Below are 20860 nucleotides of genomic sequence, written 5' to 3' on the forward strand. Positions count from 1 at the left end.
GAGCAGTGCGGGGTGAGGGGGGAAGTGCGGGGTGAGGGGGCAGTGTTGGGTAAGGTGGCAGTGCGGGGTGAGGGAGGCAGTGTGGGGAGCAGTGCGGGGCGAGGGGCAGTGTTGGGTGAGGGGGGAAGTGCGGGGTGAGGGGGCAGTGCGGGATGAGGGGGCAGTGTTGGGTGAGGTGGCATTGCGGGGTGAGGGGGGCAGTGCGGGGTGAGGGGGCAGTGCGTGGTGAGGGGGCAGTGTTGGGTGAGGGGGCAGTGCGGGGTGAGGGGGCAGTGTTGGGTGAGGGGGCAGTGCGGGGTGAGGGGGGCAGTGCGGGGTGAGGGGGCAGTGCGTGGTGAGGGGGCAATGTTGGGTGAGGGAGCAGTGCAGGGTGAGGGGGCAGTGCGGGGTGAGGGGGGCAGTGAGGGAGCAGTGCGGGGTGAGGGGGGAAGTGCGGGGTGAGGGGGCAGTGTTGGGTAAGGTGGCAGTGCGGGGTGAGGGAGGCAGTGTGGGGAGCAGTGCGGGGCGAGGGGCAGTGTTGGGTGAGGGGGGAAGTGCGGGGTGAGGGGGCAGTGCGGGATGAGGGGGCAGTGTTGGGTGAGGTGGCATTGCGGGGTGAGGGGGGCAGTGCGGGGTGAGGGGGCAGTGCGTGGTGAGGGGGCAGTGTTGGGTGAGGGGGCAGTGCGGGGTGAGGGGGCAGTGTTGGGTGAGGGGGCAGTGCGGGGTGAGGGGGGCAGTGCGGGGTGAGGGGGCAGTGCGTGGTGAGGGGGCAATGTTGGGTGAGAGAGCAGTGCGGGGTGAGGGGGGCAGTGCGGGGTGAGGGGGCAGTGAGGGGGCAGTGCGGGGTGAGGGGGCAGTGCGGGGTGAGGGGGCAGTGTTGGGTGAGGGGGCAGTGCGGGGTGAGGGGGGCAGTGCGGTGCGAGTGTGCTGTGCGGGGTGAGGGGCCAGTGTTGGGTGAGAGGGCAGTGCGGGGTGAGAGGGCAGTGTTGGGTGAGGGGGCTGTGTTGGGTGAGAGGGCAGTGCGGGGTGAGGTGGAAATGCGGGGTGAGGGTGGCAGAGCGGGGTGAGAGGGCAGTGCAGTGTGAGGGGGCAGTGTTGCGTGAATGGGCAGTGCGGGGTGAGGGGGGCAGTGCGGGGTGAGGGGGCAGTGCGGGGTGAGGGGGCAGTGGGGGGTGAGGGGGTCAGTGCGGGGAGAGGGGGGCCGTGCGGGGAGAGGGGGACAGTTTTGGGTGAGGGGGCAGTGCGGGGTGAGGGGGCAGTGCGGGGTGAGGGGGCAGTGCGGGGTGAGGGGGGCAGTGCGGGGTGGGGGCAGTGCGGGATGAGTGGGCAGTGCGGGGTGAGGGGGGCAGTGCGGTGTGAGGGGGGAAGAGCGGGGTGAGGGGGCAGTGCAGGGTGAGGGAGCAGTGTGGGGTGAGGGGGCTGTGTGCGGTGAGGGGGGCAGTGCGGGGTGAGGGGGCAGTGCGGGGTGAGGGGGCAGTCCAGGGTGAGGGGGTCAGTGCGGGGTGAGGGGGGCAGTGTTGGGTGAGGGATGAAGTGCAGGGTGAGGGTGGCAGTGCAGGGTGAGGGGACAGTGCGGGGTGAGGTGGCAGTGCGGGGTGAGGGTGGCAGCGCGGGGTGAGGGGGCAGTGCGGAGTGAGGGGGCAGTGTTGGGTGAGGGGGCAGTGCGGGGTGAGGGGGCAGTGTGGTGTGAGGGGGCAGTGCGGGGTGAGAGGGGCAGTGCGGGGTGAGAGGGGCAGTGCGGGGTGAGGGGGCAGTGCAGGGTGAGGGGGGCAATGCGGGGTGAGGGGGCAGTGTTGGGTGAGGGGGCAGAACATGGTGAGGGAGGCAATGTGGGGTGTGGGAGCAGTGCGGGGTGAGGGTAGCAGTGCGGGGTGAGGGGAGCAGTGCACGGTGAGGGGAGCTGTGATGTGAGAGTACCTTTAAGAAATGGGTGTTTAAGAAATGTACCTTTAAGAAATGGGTGTTTATCAGTGATGTCAGAGTGTGAGTGGAGCTGGTCTGTCTGTCAGCTTTTTACTTTTGTTTTAGGTTGTTTGCTGAAGGGTATGCTTTAGTTTTGTTTTCAGTGTTGGAGCTGAAGCCAGACCAAGCAGGTCCTCTCAGCCATGAAAAGCCTATCTCTTGATCATTTTTGAATTCAGAATTTTAAATGTTCTCAGTAATGAATGTTAACCTAATGTGCTTCTGTTAACAGGTGTTTCTTTTGTCTTCTGAATGTCGTACGGGAATTTATTAAGGATTACTTAGTGTTGTATTCTTTGGGAGTTGTATTTGAATTAATGGTTGCTAAGATGTTCACTGCTTGTTTTAAAAAGGTTAACTTGAGTTTATAGAATAAACATTGTTTTGCTTCAAAAAATACTTTTCCATTTCTGCTGTACCACACCTGTAGAGTGGGCTGTGTGCTCCCCATATCACAATCTATTAAAAGTTGTTGGTCAGTTGAACTCCATGATACACTTTGGGGTTCTCTGAAACCTGGCCCATAAAAAATAGGGGGCTCGTCCAGGATAACAATCTATCTATTGGATTTGCTTAGTGAACTTAAAGACAGTGAGGAGTGAGTATATTGTGGGTGCTTTTCAGGTGTCGTATTTTAGTTTAAATAGGGAGTGTATTGTGAACAATGGCTCTTTCAGAGACTCTGAAGTTTTTGTGGGTGGAGAGGGTCCCACGCAGTACCTTACGGACAGAGACTGAAAGCAGAAATATGGCAGTTAACATTGCCTGACAAGATGCGAAAAGATGAGGTAATTATGGCGGTGGCTAAGCATTTAAAGTTGCCCGAGATACAGTTTGACTCATTGGAAATGGCAAAAATTCAGTTACAAATTAAACAAATGGAACATGAGAAAGAATTAAAGCAGCTTGAATACGAAAGAGAGAGAGGAAAAAGAGAGAGAGTAAAGGAAAACAGAAAGAATAGACCTAGCAGGACAAGAAGGAAGAGAAAGGGAGATACAGATCAGGGAGAAAGATAAAGAGAGTTTGAACATCAGAAAATGGCCATGAAACATGACTGTGAGTTAAAATTGGCAGACATAATGGGAAACGTACAGTTGGATGATAGTGATGAGGATAGTGAGAAAGAGCGTCAAAATCGAAGGCTTGGTGGGAATCTATTTAGTTATGTCCAAACATTGCCAAGGTTTGACGAGAAGGAGGTAGAAGCCTTTTTCAGTTCATTTGAGAAGGTGGCTAAACAAATGAAATGGCCACAGTACATGTGGGTATTACTGATTCAAACAACGCTGGTAGGTAGAGCTAGGGAAGTGCTTGCATCACTACCGGAGGAGGTATCTGGGTCGTATGAGGTGGTGAAAAAATCCATCTTAGGTGCAAATCAGCTAGTGCCTGAAGCCTACAGACAAAGGTTTAGAAATTTAAGGGAAGAATTTGGTCAAACATACATGGTGTTTGAAAGGCTCAAACGGTAATTTTGATAGGTGGACAAGGGCTTTGAAAATAGACTAAACGTTTGAAGCTCTCAGAGAAATTATACTTTTGGAGGAGTTTAAAAATTCAATTCCTGATGTAGTGAGAACTCATGTGGAAGAACAGAGGGTTAAAACTGCGAGGGTAGCAGCAGAAATGGCAGATGATTATGAATTAGTTCATAAATCAAAACTTGGTTTCTGACATCAGTTTCAGCCTGTGAGGGATAGAAACTGGGGACATGAGAAATACTCAAGTGGTAAAGGTAAAGGTGATCTGATGGGAAATAATGAGAGTGTACCTCAGATTAAAAAAGAAATCCAGGACGTTGGAAAAGAAATGAAAAGTTTCAAATGTTTTCACTGTAATGAACTAGGCCATGTAAAGTCACAGTGTTGGTGGTTGAAGAAAAGCACTGGGAAGGCTGATGTGGTAAAACAGGATAAGACAGTGGGATTTGTTAAAGTGGTAAAGGAAAGCCCAAGTTAAGCGAAGGAGGTGCAAAAGATTGTAAAGCCTGATCAAGAGGTGATTGATAAGAAGGTGCCAGATGTCTTTAAAGAATTTACTTGTGTGGGTAAAGTGTACTCATGTGTATCAGGTGGAGCAGGTAAAGAAGTCATAATTTTAAGAGATACAGGAGCTAGTCAATCTTTAATGGTAAGAGGTGAGGCGTTATGTAGGTTGGGAAGAATGTTGCCAGAAAAGGTGGTAATATGTGGAATTCAGGGTGAGAGGAGTAGCGTTCCCTTATATAAGGTAAGGTTGGAAAGTCCAGTGAAGAGTGGTGAAGTGGTAGTCGGAGTAATAGAGAAACTATCTTGTCCAGGAATAGTTTATTTTGGGTAATAACATAGCTGGATCACAGGTAGGAGTGATGCCTACTGTGGTTGATAAGCCAATGGAAAATCAGACAACTGAAGTGTTGAAGGATGAATATCCTGGGATTTTTCCGGATTGTGTAGTAACAAGGTCGCGGATTGTGTAGTAACAAGTAATAGGTTAAAACAAGAGGAGAAATCAAAGAGTGAAGATGACGTTGAAGTGCAATTGTCAGAAACTATTTTTGATCAGATGGTTGAAAAAGAACAAGAACAGGTGGCGGATGAGGCGGATATTTTTAGTTCAGGAAAATTGGCGGAGTTACAACAGAAAGATGTAGAAATAAAACGGATATATCAGAAAACATACACGGAAGAGGAATCTGAGTGTATACCAGAGTGTTAGTACCGTAAAAGTAATGTCTTGATGAGAAAATGGAGACCTTTACATATGCAGGCAGATGAAAAGTAGGCAGAAGTTCATCAAGTAGTATTGCCGGTAGGGTATAGAAAGGAGGTGTTGCGAGTTGCACATGAGGTACCAGTGGTAGGTCATTTGGGAATAAGGAAAACTCAAGCTAAAATCACAAAACATTTTTATTGGCCTGGACTACATAAAGATGTAGTTAAATTTTGTCAATCATGTCACACATGTCAAGTGATAGGGAAACCTCAAGCAGTGATAAAACCAGCACCCTTAATACCCATTCCAGCATTTGAGGAACCTTTTACAAGGGTCCTAATTGATTGCATAGAACCGCTTCCTAAAATGAAAAGTGGGAATCGATATCTTTTGACGATAATGGATGTGTCTAGTAGGTTTCCAGAGGCCATTCCAGTACGTAATATTGCAGCTAAAAAGATTGTGAAGGAGTTACTTAAATTCTTTACTAGATATGGACTACCCACAGAAATACAATCAGATCAAGGATCAAATTTTGCCTCAAGGTTATTCAAAGAAGTTATGGATAGCTCAGGAATAAAACAATTTAAATCAACTGCGTACCATCCAGAATTGCAGGGAGCGTTAGAAAGGTGGCATCAGACATTAAAGACGATGTTGAGGGCTTATTGTCAAGATTATCCAGAGGATTGGGATAAAGGGATTCCATTCGGACTGTTTGCAATTAGGGATGCACCTAATGAATCAACCAAATTTAGTCCTTTTGAACTAATGTTTGGTCATGAGGTAAGAGGACCATTTAAATTGATTAAGGAAAAATTGGTGAGTGAGAAATCGGAAATTACATTATTAGATTACGTGTCAAATTTTAGGAATGATTAAATAGAGCAGGTGAATTGGCTAGACAACATTTAAAGATTGCACAAAATGTGATGAAACGGGTAGCGGACAAGAAATCCAAAGTTCGTAGTTTTGCCAGTGGAGATAAAGTTTTAGTGTTGTTACCAGTGGTAGGTGTACCTTTAAAAGCTAGGTTTTGTGGACCGTATCAGATTGAAAGGAAATTAAGTGAGGTGAATTATGTGGTAAAAACACCTGATAGAAGGAAGACTCACCGAGTGTGTAATGTGAATATGCTTAAAAGGTACTTTGAAAGGGAAGGAGAGGAAAAGGAGGAGATTTTAATGATTCTAACTCAAAGTGATGAACCAAATCCAGATGACTGTGAATTTGACATACCTCAAATTAAATTGGAAAATGAGGGTGTTCTTAAACATTGGGATAAATTGTCGAGTTAACATCCAGAGGAAAAGCGGACTGACCTGAAAGAGTTATTGGTATCACATGGGCATATTTGTGGAGATAAATTGGGAAGTACCAAAATGGATATATGTGATGTAGATGTGGGAAATGCTGTTCCAATCAAACAGCATCCAGACAGACTTTAAAATTGGCACAGGTAATAAAGAGATTGAGAGTATGCTTAAAAATGGCATAATTGAAGTGGGTTGAAGCCAATGGAGCTCACCCATTGTGATGGTACCTAAACCAGACGGTACCCAACAGTTGTGTGTGAACTATGGAAAAGTTAATGCAGTTACAAGAATGGACTCTTATCCTATCCCACGTTTGGAGGATTGCTTTGAGAAAGTGGAACAATCAGCTTTTATTTCCAAATTGGATTTACTTAAAGGTTACTGGCAGGTACCTTTATCCAATAGGGCGAAGGAGATTTCAGCTTTTGTGACTCCAGATGGTATATACCAATTCAAATTTATGCCATTTGGCATGAAAAACGCACCAGCCACATTTCAACGGTTAACTAACAAAGTTGTTTCAGGATTACCCAATTGTGCGGTATACATCGACGATCTGGTAATTTTCAGCCAGACATGGAAAGAACATTTGTAGCATCTGATGGAGTTATTCGATCGACTTCAGGAGGTGGGTTTGTTGATAAACCTAGCCGAAAGTGAATTTGGAAAAGCCCAAGTCACTTTCCTTGGCCATACAAACGGACAGGGTCGAATGGTCACACGGGATGTGAAACCAACTGTTATTGAGGAGTTTCCGCTACCCTCAAGTCGAAGGGAAATTATGTGATTTCTTCGCACGAGTGGATTTGATTGCACATTTGTGCAAAATATTTGTAGCGTGATTGCTCCACTGATGGACGTGCTGAAGAAACGTCGAAAATTTCAATGGACAGCGGAGTTTCAACAGGCATTTTACTGCGTGAAAGCTGTGATAACCAACGCTCATGTGTTGGAGGGACTCTGTGATCAGATTGAACTGAAGTATCTGACTTTAAAGAGAAATGCCGCGGCGTAGAGGAATGGACGGATCTTGCAGAGACTTTCTTGTTCAAAGAGGCTGTCAATCGAGAAAAATTTCATTTGGAAGAAGATCGGGAAAAAAATGGACTATATTATTATACCTGTTTGCATGTGTTGTTTTTTTAAACAAAAAAGTATATTTCCTGTGTGCATTTCTTAAAGGATAGTGAAAAGGTGAAAAATGAAACCATCTTGAAGTGATAGTTTCTTTTTTTTCTTGGGGGGAGGTGTCATGTGAGAGTACCTTTAAGAAATGGGTGTTTAAGAAATGTACCTTTCAGAAATGGGTGTTTATCAGTGATGTCAGAGTGTGGGTGGAGCTAGGGTGTCTGTCAGCTTTTTACTTTCATTTTAGGCTGTTTACTGCAGGGTGTGTTTTAGTTTTGTTTTAAGTGTTGGAGCGGAAGCCAGACCAAGCATGTGTACTGCTGTTCTTTCTGCCATCAAAATATTATCTCTTGATCATTTGGTGAATTCAGAATTATAAATTTTCTCAGTAGTGAATGTTAACCTAATCTGCTTCTGATAAACGGTGTTTTAAGTCTGATGGATGTTAAAAGGAAAGCTTAAAGGATTACTTAGTGTTGTGTACTTTGGGAGTTGTATTTGAATTGATGGTTGCTAAGATGTTCACTGTTTGTTTTAAAAAGGTTGACTTGAGTTCATAGAATAAACATTGTTTTGCTTTAAAAAATACTTTCCCATTTCTGCAGTACCACACCTGTAGAGTGGGCCGTGTGCTCCCCATACCACAATCTATTAAAAGTTGTGGGTCAGGTGAACTCCATGATACACTTTGGGGTTCTCTAAACGCTGGCCCATAACACTGCAGTTTCAGAGGGAGAAGCTGGAGTCAGATGTAACGATATTACAATTAAATAATGGTAACTACAAAGACATGAGGGAGAAGCTGACCTGTTGATTGGAAAAGGAGACTAGCAGGGAAGACAGGGGAACAGCAATGGCAGGAGTTTTTGGGGAGGCACAGCAGAAATTCATCCCAAGGAGGAGGAAACATGCTGAGGGCAGGACCAGGTCCATGGTTGACAGGGAAGTCAAGGACAGCATAAAAGCAAAAGAAAAAGCATACTAGGTGGCAAGGATTAGTGAGAAGCCAGAGGATTGGGAAGCCTTTAAAAGCGAGCAGAGGACAACTAAAAAAGCAATAAGAGGGGGAGAATGAAAGATGAAAAGGGGGCTGCAAGCTAGCTAGTAATATAAAGGAAGATAGGAAGAGTTTTTTTCAATATATAAAAGGTAAGAGAGAGGCAAAAATACACAATGGACCACTGGAAAACGTGGCTGAAGAAGTAATAATGGGAAACAAAGAAATGGCTGATGAACAAAATAGTTACTTTGCATCAGTCTTCACGGTGGAAGACACCAGTGGGATGCCAGAGCTCCAGGAGAATCATGGTGCAGAGGTGAGTACAGTGACCATCATTAAAGAGAAGGTTCTGGGCAAACTGAAAGGTCTGAAGGTGGATAAGTCACCTGGACCAGATGGACTACATCCCAGGGTCCGAAAAGAGATAGCTGAGGAGATTGTGGAGGCATTGGTGGTGATCTTTCAGGAATTACTGGAGGTAGGAAGGGTCCCAGAGGACTGGAAAGTGGCTAATGTAACACCCCTGTTCAAGAAGGGAGGGAGGCAGAAGACGGGAAATTATAGGCCGGTTAGCCTCACTTCGGTCATTGGTCATTGATAAGATTTTAGAGTCCATCATTAATGATGAGATCACGGAGTACTTGGAAGTGCATGGTAAAATAGGACTGAGTCAGCACGGCTTTGTCAAAGGGAGGTCGCGTCTGACAAATCTGTTAGAGTTCTTTGAGGAAGTCACAAGGAAGTTAGACAAAGGAGAACCAATGGACGTGATTTATTTTGATTTGCAGAAGGCCTTTGACAAGGTTCCGTACAGGAGATTGTTAAATAAGTTAAGAGCCCATGGTGTTAAGGGTAAGATCCTGGCATGGATAGAGGATTGGCTGACTGGTAGAAGGCAGACAGTGGGGTTAAAGGGGTAATTTTCAGGATGGCAGCCGGTGACTAGTGGTGTGCCTCAGGGGTCTGTGCTGGGACCACAACTTTTCACGACACACACTAATGATCTGGAAGAAGGAACTGAAGGCACTGTTGCTAGGTTTGCAGATGATACAAAGATCTGTAGAGGGACAGGTAGTATTGTGGAAGGAAGGGGGCTGCAGAAGGAGTTGGACAGGCTGGGAGAGTGGGCAATGAAGTGGCCAATGAAATACAATGTGGAAAAGAGTTAAGAAGGCAAATGCAATGTTAGCATTCATGTCAAGAGGGTTAGAATACAAGACCAGGGATGCACTTCCGAGGCTGTATAAGGTTCTGGACAGACCCCATTTAGAGTATTGTGAGCAGTTTTGGGCCCCATATCTAAGGAAGGATGTGCTGGCCTTGGAGAGGGTCCAGAGGAGGTTCACAAGAATGATCCCTGGAATGAACAGCTTGCCATATGAGGAACGGTTGAGGACTCTGGGTCTGTACTTGTTGGAATTTAGAAGGATGAGGGGGGATCTTATTGAAACTTACAGGATACTGCGAGGCTTGGATAGAGTGGACGTGGGGAGGATCTTTCCACTTGTAGGAAAAACTAGAACCAGAGGAAACCATCTCAGACTAAAGGGACGATCCTTTAAAACTGAGATGAGGAGAAATTTCTTCAGCCAGAGGGTGGTGAATCTGTGGAACACTTTGCCGCAGAAGGCTGTGGAGGCCAAATCACTGAGTGTCTTTAAGACAGAGATAGATAGGTTCTTGATTAATAAGGGGATCAAGGGTTATGGGGAGAAGACAAGAGAATGGGGATGAGAAGCATATCAGCCATGATTGAATGGCAGAGCAGACTCGATGGGCTGAATGGCCTAATGCTGCTCCTATGTCTTATGGTCTAATGATCTTATGGCTCCACTACTGAGTCAAAGCAAGATTGAAAGATTATGGCCGGTGCCTCTGAAATTTTAATTCTCACTTTCATCAGTATCGTTGATGATCAATGATGAAGGATGTCACAGTGCTTAGAGAGGGGATCCAGGTTCTATGGTGTGGAAGAGGAAATACTGGTAGGCAAGGCGGACAGAAGGATGAATACCCTCCATGCGCAGGCTGGGGGGAAGGGATGTGGAGTGGGGAGAGTGGGGGGGGGGGGGGGCGGGGGGGGGGGGGTGTAGTGTTATCGATAGAACCAATTCGGAAAGAGAAGGAATGATGGTGAGGAAGACATTGCTCGGGACGCTGTTCTAGTGCAATAAGAGATTTAATGACACAAGTGGTCAAGGTAGAAAACCCATATCCCAGTCGCAATGCATGAGTGATACTACAAACATCAGAACCTCAACACAATTCATCCAGCAATCTGACACACACTGAAAATCAACGCCCCACAGCCTGCAATCTAATATACACTGAAATTCACACACCTTACATCCTGCAATCTAATATACACTTAAGTTCACACACCCTGCAGTCTGCAGTCTAATATACACTGAAATTCACACACCTTACATCCTGCAATCTAATATACACTTAAGTTCACACACCCTGCAGTCTGCAGTCTAATATACACTGAAATTCACACACCCTGCATCCTGCAATCTAATATACACTTAAGTTCACACACCCTGCAGTCTGCAGTCTAATATACACTGAAATTCACACACCCTGCATCCTGCAATCTAATATACACTTAAGTTCACACACCCTGCAGTCTGCAGTCTAATATACACTGACATTCACACACTCAACATCCGTGTCATCTAAATATGACACGGTCCTCCTCAAGCTCGACCAACACTTCAACGTTGAGGTCAACGAGAGCTTTGAGAGGTATGTCTTCCAGCAGCGCCTGCAAGGGAAGGATGAGCTCTTTCAGTCCTTCCTGACGTATCTCCGCATACTCGCGCAGTCCTGCGGTTACGACACCACCTCAGAGTCCATGATCCGGGACCAGATCGTTTTTGGGGTTGCCTCCTGCAGCCTACGCCAGCAGCTTCTAAAAATAAAAGGCCTGACCTTAGCATCTGCAGTTGAAGCCTGTGTCCTGCACGAGAACGCGACTAGCCGCTATGCCCAATTTCAGGCGACCGAATCGGCACGGAGGGGAGTCCTACGCGACCGGAGCGGTGAGCCAGGTGCCCTACGAGGCCGAACGCATCCAAGCGATCGGGTTTCTCCCGGCCCGCGGCCCGGACGAGGGCGGCTGTTTCGCGTGCTTTTCGAGGCCTCCCGTGCTTGTGCGCGCCAAAACCTACGGCAACACTGAGAGACGTGATGCGCAGGTGCGCTCGATGCAAGACCGAACTGCGCATGCGCAGTGGCGTAACGAACGCCATGACGTCACGACGTGCGGCAACTGTGGAGCTGCACATTTAAAAGGGCAATGTCCCGCAAAAAACCGACAATGCCTACGCTGTGGCAAGATGGGCCACGACGCTGCCTACTGTCGAGCGGCTCAACCTGTTGATCTTCCGCATCTCCGACAACCTCGCAGGAACGTGCGGACCATTCAGCCTCCACATCACGACATCCAAACCGATGACGCAGATGACCAAGACACCTTCCGGGTTGCGGTCATTGATGTGAACCGGGTCAACACAATCAATCCGGGTGATGAATGGTGTGCCACCCTGACGGTCAACCGATCGCCGATTACTTTCCGCCTGGACACTGGCGCCTCCGCCAACCTCATAGCGATGTCCGCCTTCTACGCCATGAAGGTCAGACCACCAATCTGGCCATCCCGGTGCAGGATGGTCGACTACAACGGGACCGTTATCCTGGCTATGGGATCCTGCCAGCTCCAGGTGACACACAACACACACACGGCCACACTCTCGTTCGAGACAGTCGGCTCATCGAAGGACTCCCTGCTGGGCGTACAGGCATGCAAGGCTCTCCACCTCATGCAACGAGTCCACTTTCTCTCTCCAGTCGGCACATCTGACTTCCCGGATGCAGAGTTCAACGCACAGCTCCAATCCCTCCTCACCCACAACCAGGAGGCATTCGAGGGCATGGGAACACTGCCATACACCTACCGATTTGCCTCAAACCGGACGCCATCCCGGTCATTCACGCACCTTGCAGGGTTCCTGCGCCACTTAAAGACCGCCTCAAGCTGCAGCTGCAGGATCTCCAGGACCAAGGGGTCCTATCCAGGGTCACGGAGCCCACGCCGTGGGTCAGCTCCATGGTGTGTGTCAAGAAGCCCTCCGGCGAGCTCCGCATCTGTATTGACCCCAAAGACCTCAATAATAATATCATGAGGGAACATTATCCCATACCCAAACGGGAGGAGATCACCAGTGAAATGGCCCAGGCGAAAATATTTACGAAACTGGATGCTTCTAAGGGGTTTTGGCAGATCCAACTTGATCCCTCCAGCCGAAAGCTATGCCTTCAACACCCCTTTCGGCAGGTTCTGCTACAACCGGATGCATAGGGAAGGGGCGGTACTGGACCTGGTATTGGGGAATGAGCCTGGCCAGGTGGTAGATGTTTCAGTAGGGGAGCATTTCGGTAACAGTGACCACAATTCAGTAAGTTTTAAAGTACTGGTGGACAAGGATAAGAGTGGTCCTAGGATGAATTTGCGAAATTGGGGGAAGGCTAATTATAACAATATTAGGCGGGAACTGAAGAACCTAGATTGGGGGCGGATGTTTGAGGGCAAATCAACATCTGACATGTGGGAGGCTTTCAAGTGTCAGTTGAAAGGAATTCAGGACCGGCATGTTCCTGTCAGGAAGAAGGATAAATACGGCAATTTTCGGGAACCTTGGATAACGAGAGATGTTGTAGGCCTCGTCAAAAAGAAAAAGGAGGCATTTGTCAGGGCTAAAAGGCTGGGAACAGACGAAGCCTGTGTGGAATATAAGGAAAGTAGGAAGGAACTTAAGCAAGGAGTCAGGAGGGCTAGTAGGGGTCACGAAAAGTCATTGGGTTAAGGAAAATCCCAAGGCTTTTTACACGTACATAAAAAGCAAGAGGGTAGCCAGGGAAAGGGTTGGCTCACTGAAGGATAGGCAAGGGAATCTATGTGTGGAGCCAGAGGAAATGGGTGGGGTACTAAATGAATACTTTGCATCAGTATTCACCAAAGAGAAGAAATTGGTAGATGTTGAGTCTGGAGAAGGGTGTGTAGATAGCCTGGGTCACATTGAGATCCAAAAAGACGAGGTGTTGGGTGTCTTAAAAAATATTAAGGTAGATAATTCCCCAGGGCCTGATGGGATCTACCCCAGAATACTGAAGGAGGCTGGAGAGGAAATTGTTGAGGCCTTGACAGAAATCTTTGGATCCTCACTGTCTTCAGGTGATGTCCCGGAGGACTGGAGAATAGCCAATGTTGTTCCTCTGTTTAAGAAGGGTAGCAAGGATAATCCAGGGAACTACAGGCTGGTGAGCCTTACTTCAGTGGTAGGGAAATTACTGGAGAGAATTCTTCGAGACAGGATCTACTCCCATTTGGAAGCAAATGGACGTATTAGTGAGAGGCAGCATGGTTTTGTGAAGGGGAGGTCGTGTCTCATTAACTTGATAGAGTTTTTCGAGGAGGTCACTAAGATAATTGATGCAGGTAGGGCAGTGGATGTTGTCTTTATGGACTTCAGTAAGGCCTTTGACAAGGTCCCTCATGGTAGACTAGTACAAAAGATGAAGTCACACGGGATCAGGGGTGAGCTGGCAAGGTGGATACAGAACTGGCTAGGTCATAGAAGACAGAGAGTAGCAATGGAAGGATGCTTTTCTAATTGAAGGGCTGTGACCAGTGGTGTTCCACAGGGATCAGTGCTGGGACCTTTGCTGTTTGTAGTATATATAAATGATTTGGAGGAAAATATAACTGGTCTGATTAGTAAGTTTGCAGACGACACAAAGTTTGGTGGAATTGCGGATAGCGATGAGGACTGTCAGAGGATACAGCAGGATTTAGATTGTTTGGAGACTTGGGCGGAGAGATGGCAGATGGAGTTTAATCCGGACAAATGTGAGGTAATGCATTTTGGAAGGTCTAATGCAGGTAGGGAATATACAGTGAATGGTAGAACCCTCAAGAGTATTGAAAGTCAAAGAGATCTAGGAGTACAGGTCCACAGGTCACTGAAAGGGGCAACGCAGGTGGAGAAGGTAGTCAAGAAGGCATACGGCATGCTTGCCTTCATTGGCCGGGGCATTGAGTATAAGAATTGGCAAGTCATGTTGCAGCTGTATAGAACCTTAGTTAGGCCACACTTGGAGTATAGTGTTCAATTCTGGTCGCCACACTACCAGAAGGATGTGGAGGCTTTAGAGAGGGTGCAGAAGAGATTTACCAGAATGTTGCCTGGTATGGAGGGCATTAGCTATGAGGAGCGATTGAATAAACTCGGTTTGTTCTCACTGGAATGAAGGAGGTTGAGGGGCGACCTGATAGAGGTCTACAAAATTATGAGGGGCATAGACAGAGTGGATAGTCAGAGGCTTTTCCCCAGGGTAGAGGGGTCAATTACTAGGGGGCATAGGTTTAAGGTGAGAGGGGCAAGGTTTAGAGTAGATGTACGAGGCAAGTTTTTTACGCAGAGGGTAGTGGGTGCCTGGAACTCGCTACCGGAGGAGGTAGTGGAAGCAGGGACGATAGGGACATTTAAGGGGCATCTTGACAAATACATGAATAGGATGGGAATAGAGGGATACGGACCCAGGAAGTGTAGAAGATTGTAGTTTAGTCGGGCAGCATGGTCGGCACGGGCTTGGAGGGCCTTAGGGCCTGTTCCTGTGCTGTACATTTCTTTGTTCTTTGTTTCTGCACCTTCCGGGTGGCCCGACGCCGGAGTGGTTCACGCCACTCCTTGGTGCCAGTACGGCCTGCCATGCCGGGAAGGGGAGAATCCCGCCCCTGGTGCCTGTAAGCCATTGAAGCAGACAAGGCTCAGGAAAATATACATATACCCAATTATTTTTTTTTCCATTAAAGGGCAATTTAGCACGGCCAATCCATCTAACCTGCACTTCTTTGGGTTGTGGGGGTGAAACATATGCAGACACGGGGAGAATGTGCAAATTCCACACAGACAGTGACCCGGGGCCGGGATCGAACCCGGGTCCTCAGCGCCGTAGGCAGCAGGGCTAACCACTGCACCACCAGATCTCAGGAAAATATACAAATTATTGGTTAATTCACATATAAGAACAAAGAACAATACAGCACAGGAAAAGGCCATTTGGCCCTCCAAGCCTGCGCCGATCACGTGTCCTGTCTAGACCAACCGCCTGTATCCTTCTATACCCTGTCTGTTCATGTGCCTATCCAGATAAGTCTTAAAGGTCGCTGATGTATCTGCCTCAACTGCCTCACTTGGCAATGCATTCCAGGCCACCACCACCCTCTGTGTAAAAAACTTCCCCCGCACATCTCCACTGAACCTTTCCCCCCGTCACCTTAAACTTGCGCCCCCTTATAATTGTCATTTCCGCCCCGGGAAAAAGCCTCCAACTGTTCACCCTATCTATACCTCTAATAATTTTATAAACTTCTGTCAGATTGCCCCTCAGCCTCCGTCTCTCGAGGGAGAACAATCCCAGTTTATTCAATCTCTCCTCGTAGCTAATACCCTCCATACCAGGCAACATCCTCGTAAACCTTTTCTGTACTCTCTCCAAAGCCGCCACGTCCTTCTGGTAGTGCGGTGACCAGAATTGGACACAGTATTCCAAATGTGGCCCAACCACGTTCTATATAACATTTACATAATTTGCAAGCGTTTATATTCGATACCCTGTCCTATGAAAGCAAGCATGCCATATGCTTTCTTTACCACCATTTCCCCCTCTGCTGCCACTTTTAAGGATCTGTGGACCTGCACACCCAGATCTCTCTGTGTCTCTCTGCTCCTGATGGTTCTGCCATTTATTTTATAGCTCCCACCTGAATTGGATCTCTCAAAATGCATCACCTCGCATTTGTCCGGGTTAAATTCCATCTGCCATTTCTCTGCCCAATTTTGCAGCCTATCCATCTCCTGTTGTATTCCCTGACAATCTTCACCAGACCAGCTACGTTTTCTTCCAAGTCATTTATATATATTACAAAGAGCAGAGGACCCAGGACAGATCCATGCGGAACATCACTAGTTACAGACCTCCATTTGGAAAAACACCCTTCCACTGCTACCCTCTGTCTTCTATTTTTTCATAGAATTTACAGTGCAGAAGGAGGCCATTCGGCCCATCGAGTCTGCACCAGCTCTTGGAAAGAGCACCCTACCCAAGCCCACACCTCCACCCTATCCCCATAACCCAGTAACCCCACCTGACAATAAGGGCAATTTTGGACATTAAGGACAATTTAGCATGGCCAATCCACCTAACCTGCACATCTTTGGACTGGGTGAGGAAACCGGAGTACCCGGAGGAAACCCACGCACACACGGGGAGAATGTGCAGACTCCGCACAGACAGTGACCCAAGCCGGGAATCGAACCTGGGACCCTGGAGCTGTGAAGCAATTGTGCTAACCACTATGCTACTGTGCTGCCCTGGCCAAGCGAGTTCTGGATCCATCCAGCTAGTTCACCCCTGACCCCATGTGATCTAATCTTTTGCGCCAGCGTGCCATGAGGGAACTTGTCAAATGCTTTACTAAAGTCCATGTAGACAACATTCACAGGCCTTTTCTCGTCAATCATTTTTGTCACCTCCTCAAAAAATTCAATTAAATTAGTGAGACATAACCTCCCTCGTACAAAACCATGCTGCCTGTCGCTAATAAGACCATTCACTTCCAAATGTGCATAGATCCTGGGCGTCATTCTCCGACCCCCCGCCGGGTCGGAGAATGGCCGTAGGCCGCCGTGAATCCCGGTACCGGAGATTGGGCGGGGGCGGGAATCGGGCCGCGCCGGTTGGCGGGACCCCCCGCTGGATTCTCCGGCCCGGATGGGCCGAAGTCCCGCCCAGGAATTGCCTGTCCCGCTGACGTAAATCAAACCTGGTATTTACCGACGAGACCAGGCAGCGTGGGCGGGCTCCGGGGTCCTGGGGGCGATCTGACCCCGGGGGGTGCTCCCACGGTGGCCTGGCCCGCGATCGGGGCACACCGATCCGCGGGTGGGCCTGTGCCGTGGGGGCACTCTTTCCCTTCCGCCTCCGCTACGGCCTCCACCATGGCGGAGGCGGGAGAGACACTCCCCACTGCGCATGCGCGGGAAACTGACAGCGGCCGCTGACGCTCCCGCGCATGCGCCGGGAAACTGTCAGCGGCCGCTAACGCCCCTGCGCATGCGCCGGGAAACTGTCAGCGGCCGCTGACGCTCCCGCGCATGCGCCGCATTTCCGCGCCAGCTGGCGGGGAAACAAACGCCATTTCTGCCAGCTGGCGGGGCGGAAATCCCTCCGGCGTCGGCCTAGCCCCTCAATGTTGGGGCTAGGCCGCCAAAGATGCGGAGCATTCCGCACCTTTGGGCCGGCGCGATGCCCGTCTGATTGGCGCCATGTTTGGCGCCAGTCGGCGGACATCGCGCCGTTGGGGGAGAATTTCGCCCCTAATCTCGGACAATCTTTTCCAACAATTTCACTGTCGCTGACGTCAAGATCACTGGCCTATAATTACTCGGATTATTCTTGCAACTCTTCTTAAATAACGGTACAACATTGGCTATTCTCCAACCCTCTGGGATCTCACCTGTGGCCAATGAGGACACAAAGATTTCCAGAGTCTGTGAAGTTGGAATTGACCATGCACTGGCCCAGGGTGTCATAACATAACCTTTTTTCCATTTACCACTTGTGGAGATTTTCTGTGTGCAAATTGGCTGCACAGTAAAATCCAAGTGTGAACCAGTCTTTTGTCTAAATAACAATGCCTTTATTTAATATAAATCTTTTGGTTAGAATGCACTGTGTGTCACCTTGGAGATATATGTCAATTGTTCCTGTATGAAATTCCAGTGGACTTATTGTTCCCCAACACTCATTGTGTGAAATGTGAATTTGGGGAAGCATTCAGTATTGTAGAAACATGTTGAAGCCTCACCTGTCCGGAGGAACTGGCTTGAATGGTTCCAATCTTCACTGGGGCACAGGGGCAGCTAGAAGGAGCAAAGAAGAACACAATCAGAGTGGAAAGAAAGGAGAAAGAGAGGGAAATGGATAAAGGGAGGGAGATATCTTGAGAATGAGACAGAGAGTCACATAATCCAGGCTGATACTCAAGTGCAGTACCGAGGGAGAGCTGTACTGCCAGAGATGACAGCTTTCTGATGGGATGTTAAACCAATGTCCCATCTTCCCTGTCAAGCAGACATATAGTCAGATGGCATTATTCGAATAACAACCAGGAGTCCTTCCTGGTGTCTGGGCTAATATTTAATCCCCAATCATCACCAATAAATAGATGCTCTGGTCATGAGCACATTGCTGTTAGTGAATTTGCTGTGAATAAACTCAGATTTCCCTTCATTACAACTATGGCTACACTTCAACCTATTTCATTGGCTGCAAAGCACTTTGAGACATTCAGGGGACATGTTCACATACCAGCACCATGCCCGAATACCATACCTCTGCTGGATAAACCTGGGTGAATTGCTCTCGAGATGTTGTGTTAACATGTGTGTCACCCACAACATGTGGTTCTGTTGGTAAATCAATTAGCCTCAGTGGCAAGGTTGGACAGGAAAAGGTGAAGCACAGGAATTAGGTAGGTGGATTCTGATCAGAGTTAACCCTGATGATAAAAGCATGTCAGCTTGGCCTGAGGATTGGAATCAGGATTGGGCTCAAACCAGGCTTGTGTCAGGGATTGGGCTTGTGATCTGACCAGGTTCAGGACAGGGATGCCGGTTTATAATTATAATAATAATCTTTATTAGTGTCACAAGTAGGCTTACATTAACACTGCAATGAAGTTACTGTGAAAAGCCCCTAGTCAGCACATTCCGCTGCCTGTTTGGGTACTCAGAGGGAGAATTCAGAATGTCCAATTCATCTAACAAGCATGACTTTCAGGACTTGTGGGAGGAAACTGGAGCACCCGGAGGAAACCCACGCAGACACGGGGAGATCATACAGACTCCGCACAGACAGTGACCCAAGCCGGGAATAAAATCTGGGTCACTGGCACAGAGAAGCAACAGTGCTAACCACTGTGCTACCATGCTTGGGGTTCAAATTGGGAGCACGTTAAATTGAGCTCAGGGTCAGGCTTGATTTCAAAATAAAGTAGGAATCAGGATTGGGCGCGGAATTGAGTTTAGAATGAAGCTCATTGATCTACTTGCCTGAGGTCTAGTACCTTGCAGGACGGATGAGTGTCTGATTGGGACTACACCATGTGACTATAGTGTAGCAGGGGCGAGGTGTGAAGGTAGAATTTGCTGGGGTAGTCGGGATAGAAGAGTTACAGTGTGGCAAAGAGAGTCTGATGCAGGACTCTATGGAGGGAGAAGGTTTGATCCTGGCATAACAGCTTGTACAAAGCAAAGCAGCAGCCTCCAGGTCAGATCTCAGCTTCTAATGGGCTGCTAATTCCTCTCAGGACATTCCAGAATGGATTTGGCTGAGGTTGGGAGATTATTTTAGTAGCGAGTTGGATCAGAGCCAGCTGCCCCTGAACACGGTCCTATGGTAAATACCTCTTCACAGTAAACAAGTAAGCGCTGGCAAAGCACCCAGATTTGAAGAGAAATGATTGGTATTTAGGGCATCAGAATCGACGTTCTTCATTTACCATTCTCCCAATTCTACTCCAGCCAATAGGGACATTCTGATCCTGTTAAATGACAGGCAGATTTATTAACAGTTATAAACCTATTTGTAAAAATGCTTATTCACTTTGTAAACTGCTCCGCAGAATGTTTGTAGAAGGAAGGTCACTTTCCTTATGCTCGGAGGTTAAAGTGACTGCCATCTTGCAAGAATATCTGCTCATGTGAAATTGCCTGATCAAGGTGTGGAGGGCATTGGGATGCCAGGAGGCCATTCAGCCCATCGTATCTGCATTTCTGCAATTCACTCAGTGCCGTTTTACTGCCTTCTCCCCCAAACCCTCCACACTCTTCGTTTTTAGAAAACAGTTTAATTCCCTTTTGAAAACCTCAACTGGACCTGCATCCATTACACTCTCAGGTAGAGCAATCCCGATCCTAGCCACTCACGGCGAGAACAGCTTTTTCCTCATGTCGTTTTTGCCTCTTTTGAAATTTTATTTCAAATCTATGCACTCTCGTTCTTGATTCTTTACGAGTGGGAACAATTTATTCCTATCTACACTATCCAGATCCCTCATAATTTTGAATATCTCCTCACAGCCTACTTCTCTCCAAGGAGAACAGTCCCAAACTCTCCAAATTATCCTCATAACTTAAGTTTCTTATCCCTGGAACTATTCTTGTAAACCTCTTCTGCGCTCTCTCCAATGCATTCACATCCATCCTCTAGTGTGGTGCCCAGAACTGTGCACAATATTCCAGCTGAAACTGAACTGGTTAGTGCCTTTTACAAGTTCAACATAACTCCTTGTTCTTGCACTTTATTCTCCAATTAATAAAGACCAGAATACTTTATGCTTTATTAACTGCTCTCTCTGCCTGTCCTGCGACCTTCAATGATCTATATCCAGATCCCTCTGCTCCTGCGCCCATTTTAGAATGTTACCCTTCATTTTATATTGTCTGTTCACTGTCTGTTCAAGTTTTAGTGAGGAGCTGAAGGAAATTAGTATTAGTAAAGAAATGGTTTTGGGGAAATTAATGGGATTGAAGGCGGACAAATCTCCAGGGCCTGATAATCTGTATCCCAGAGTACTTAAAGAAGTGGCCCTAGAAATAGTAGATCCATTGGTGGTCATTTTCCAAAATTCTTTGGACTGTGGAATGGT

The 20860-nt window shown here is 47.9% G+C and overlaps 1 protein-coding gene across 2 annotated transcripts in view; it reads right to left on the bottom strand.

The window, feature by feature from the left end:
- Window positions 1–20860, bottom strand: part of LOC140393989 (myosin-binding protein H-like) — a 242394-nt gene that overhangs the window by 29447 nt on the left and 192087 nt on the right. For both annotated transcript variants that reach the window (XR_011935798.1, XM_072480715.1), the window contains exon 10: window positions 18017–18071. Coding sequence is in view for 1 of the 2 variants with exons in the window: in XM_072480715.1 (XP_072336816.1) it covers window positions 18052–18071 (20 nt within the window). In the remaining variant the exon portion in view is untranslated. The remainder of the gene's footprint in view (window positions 1–18016; window positions 18072–20860) is intronic.

Source organism: Scyliorhinus torazame, chromosome 17 (assembly GCF_047496885.1).
Source record: "Scyliorhinus torazame isolate Kashiwa2021f chromosome 17, sScyTor2.1, whole genome shotgun sequence".
In the NCBI taxonomy this organism is placed as follows: domain Eukaryota; kingdom Metazoa; phylum Chordata; class Chondrichthyes; order Carcharhiniformes; family Scyliorhinidae; genus Scyliorhinus; species Scyliorhinus torazame.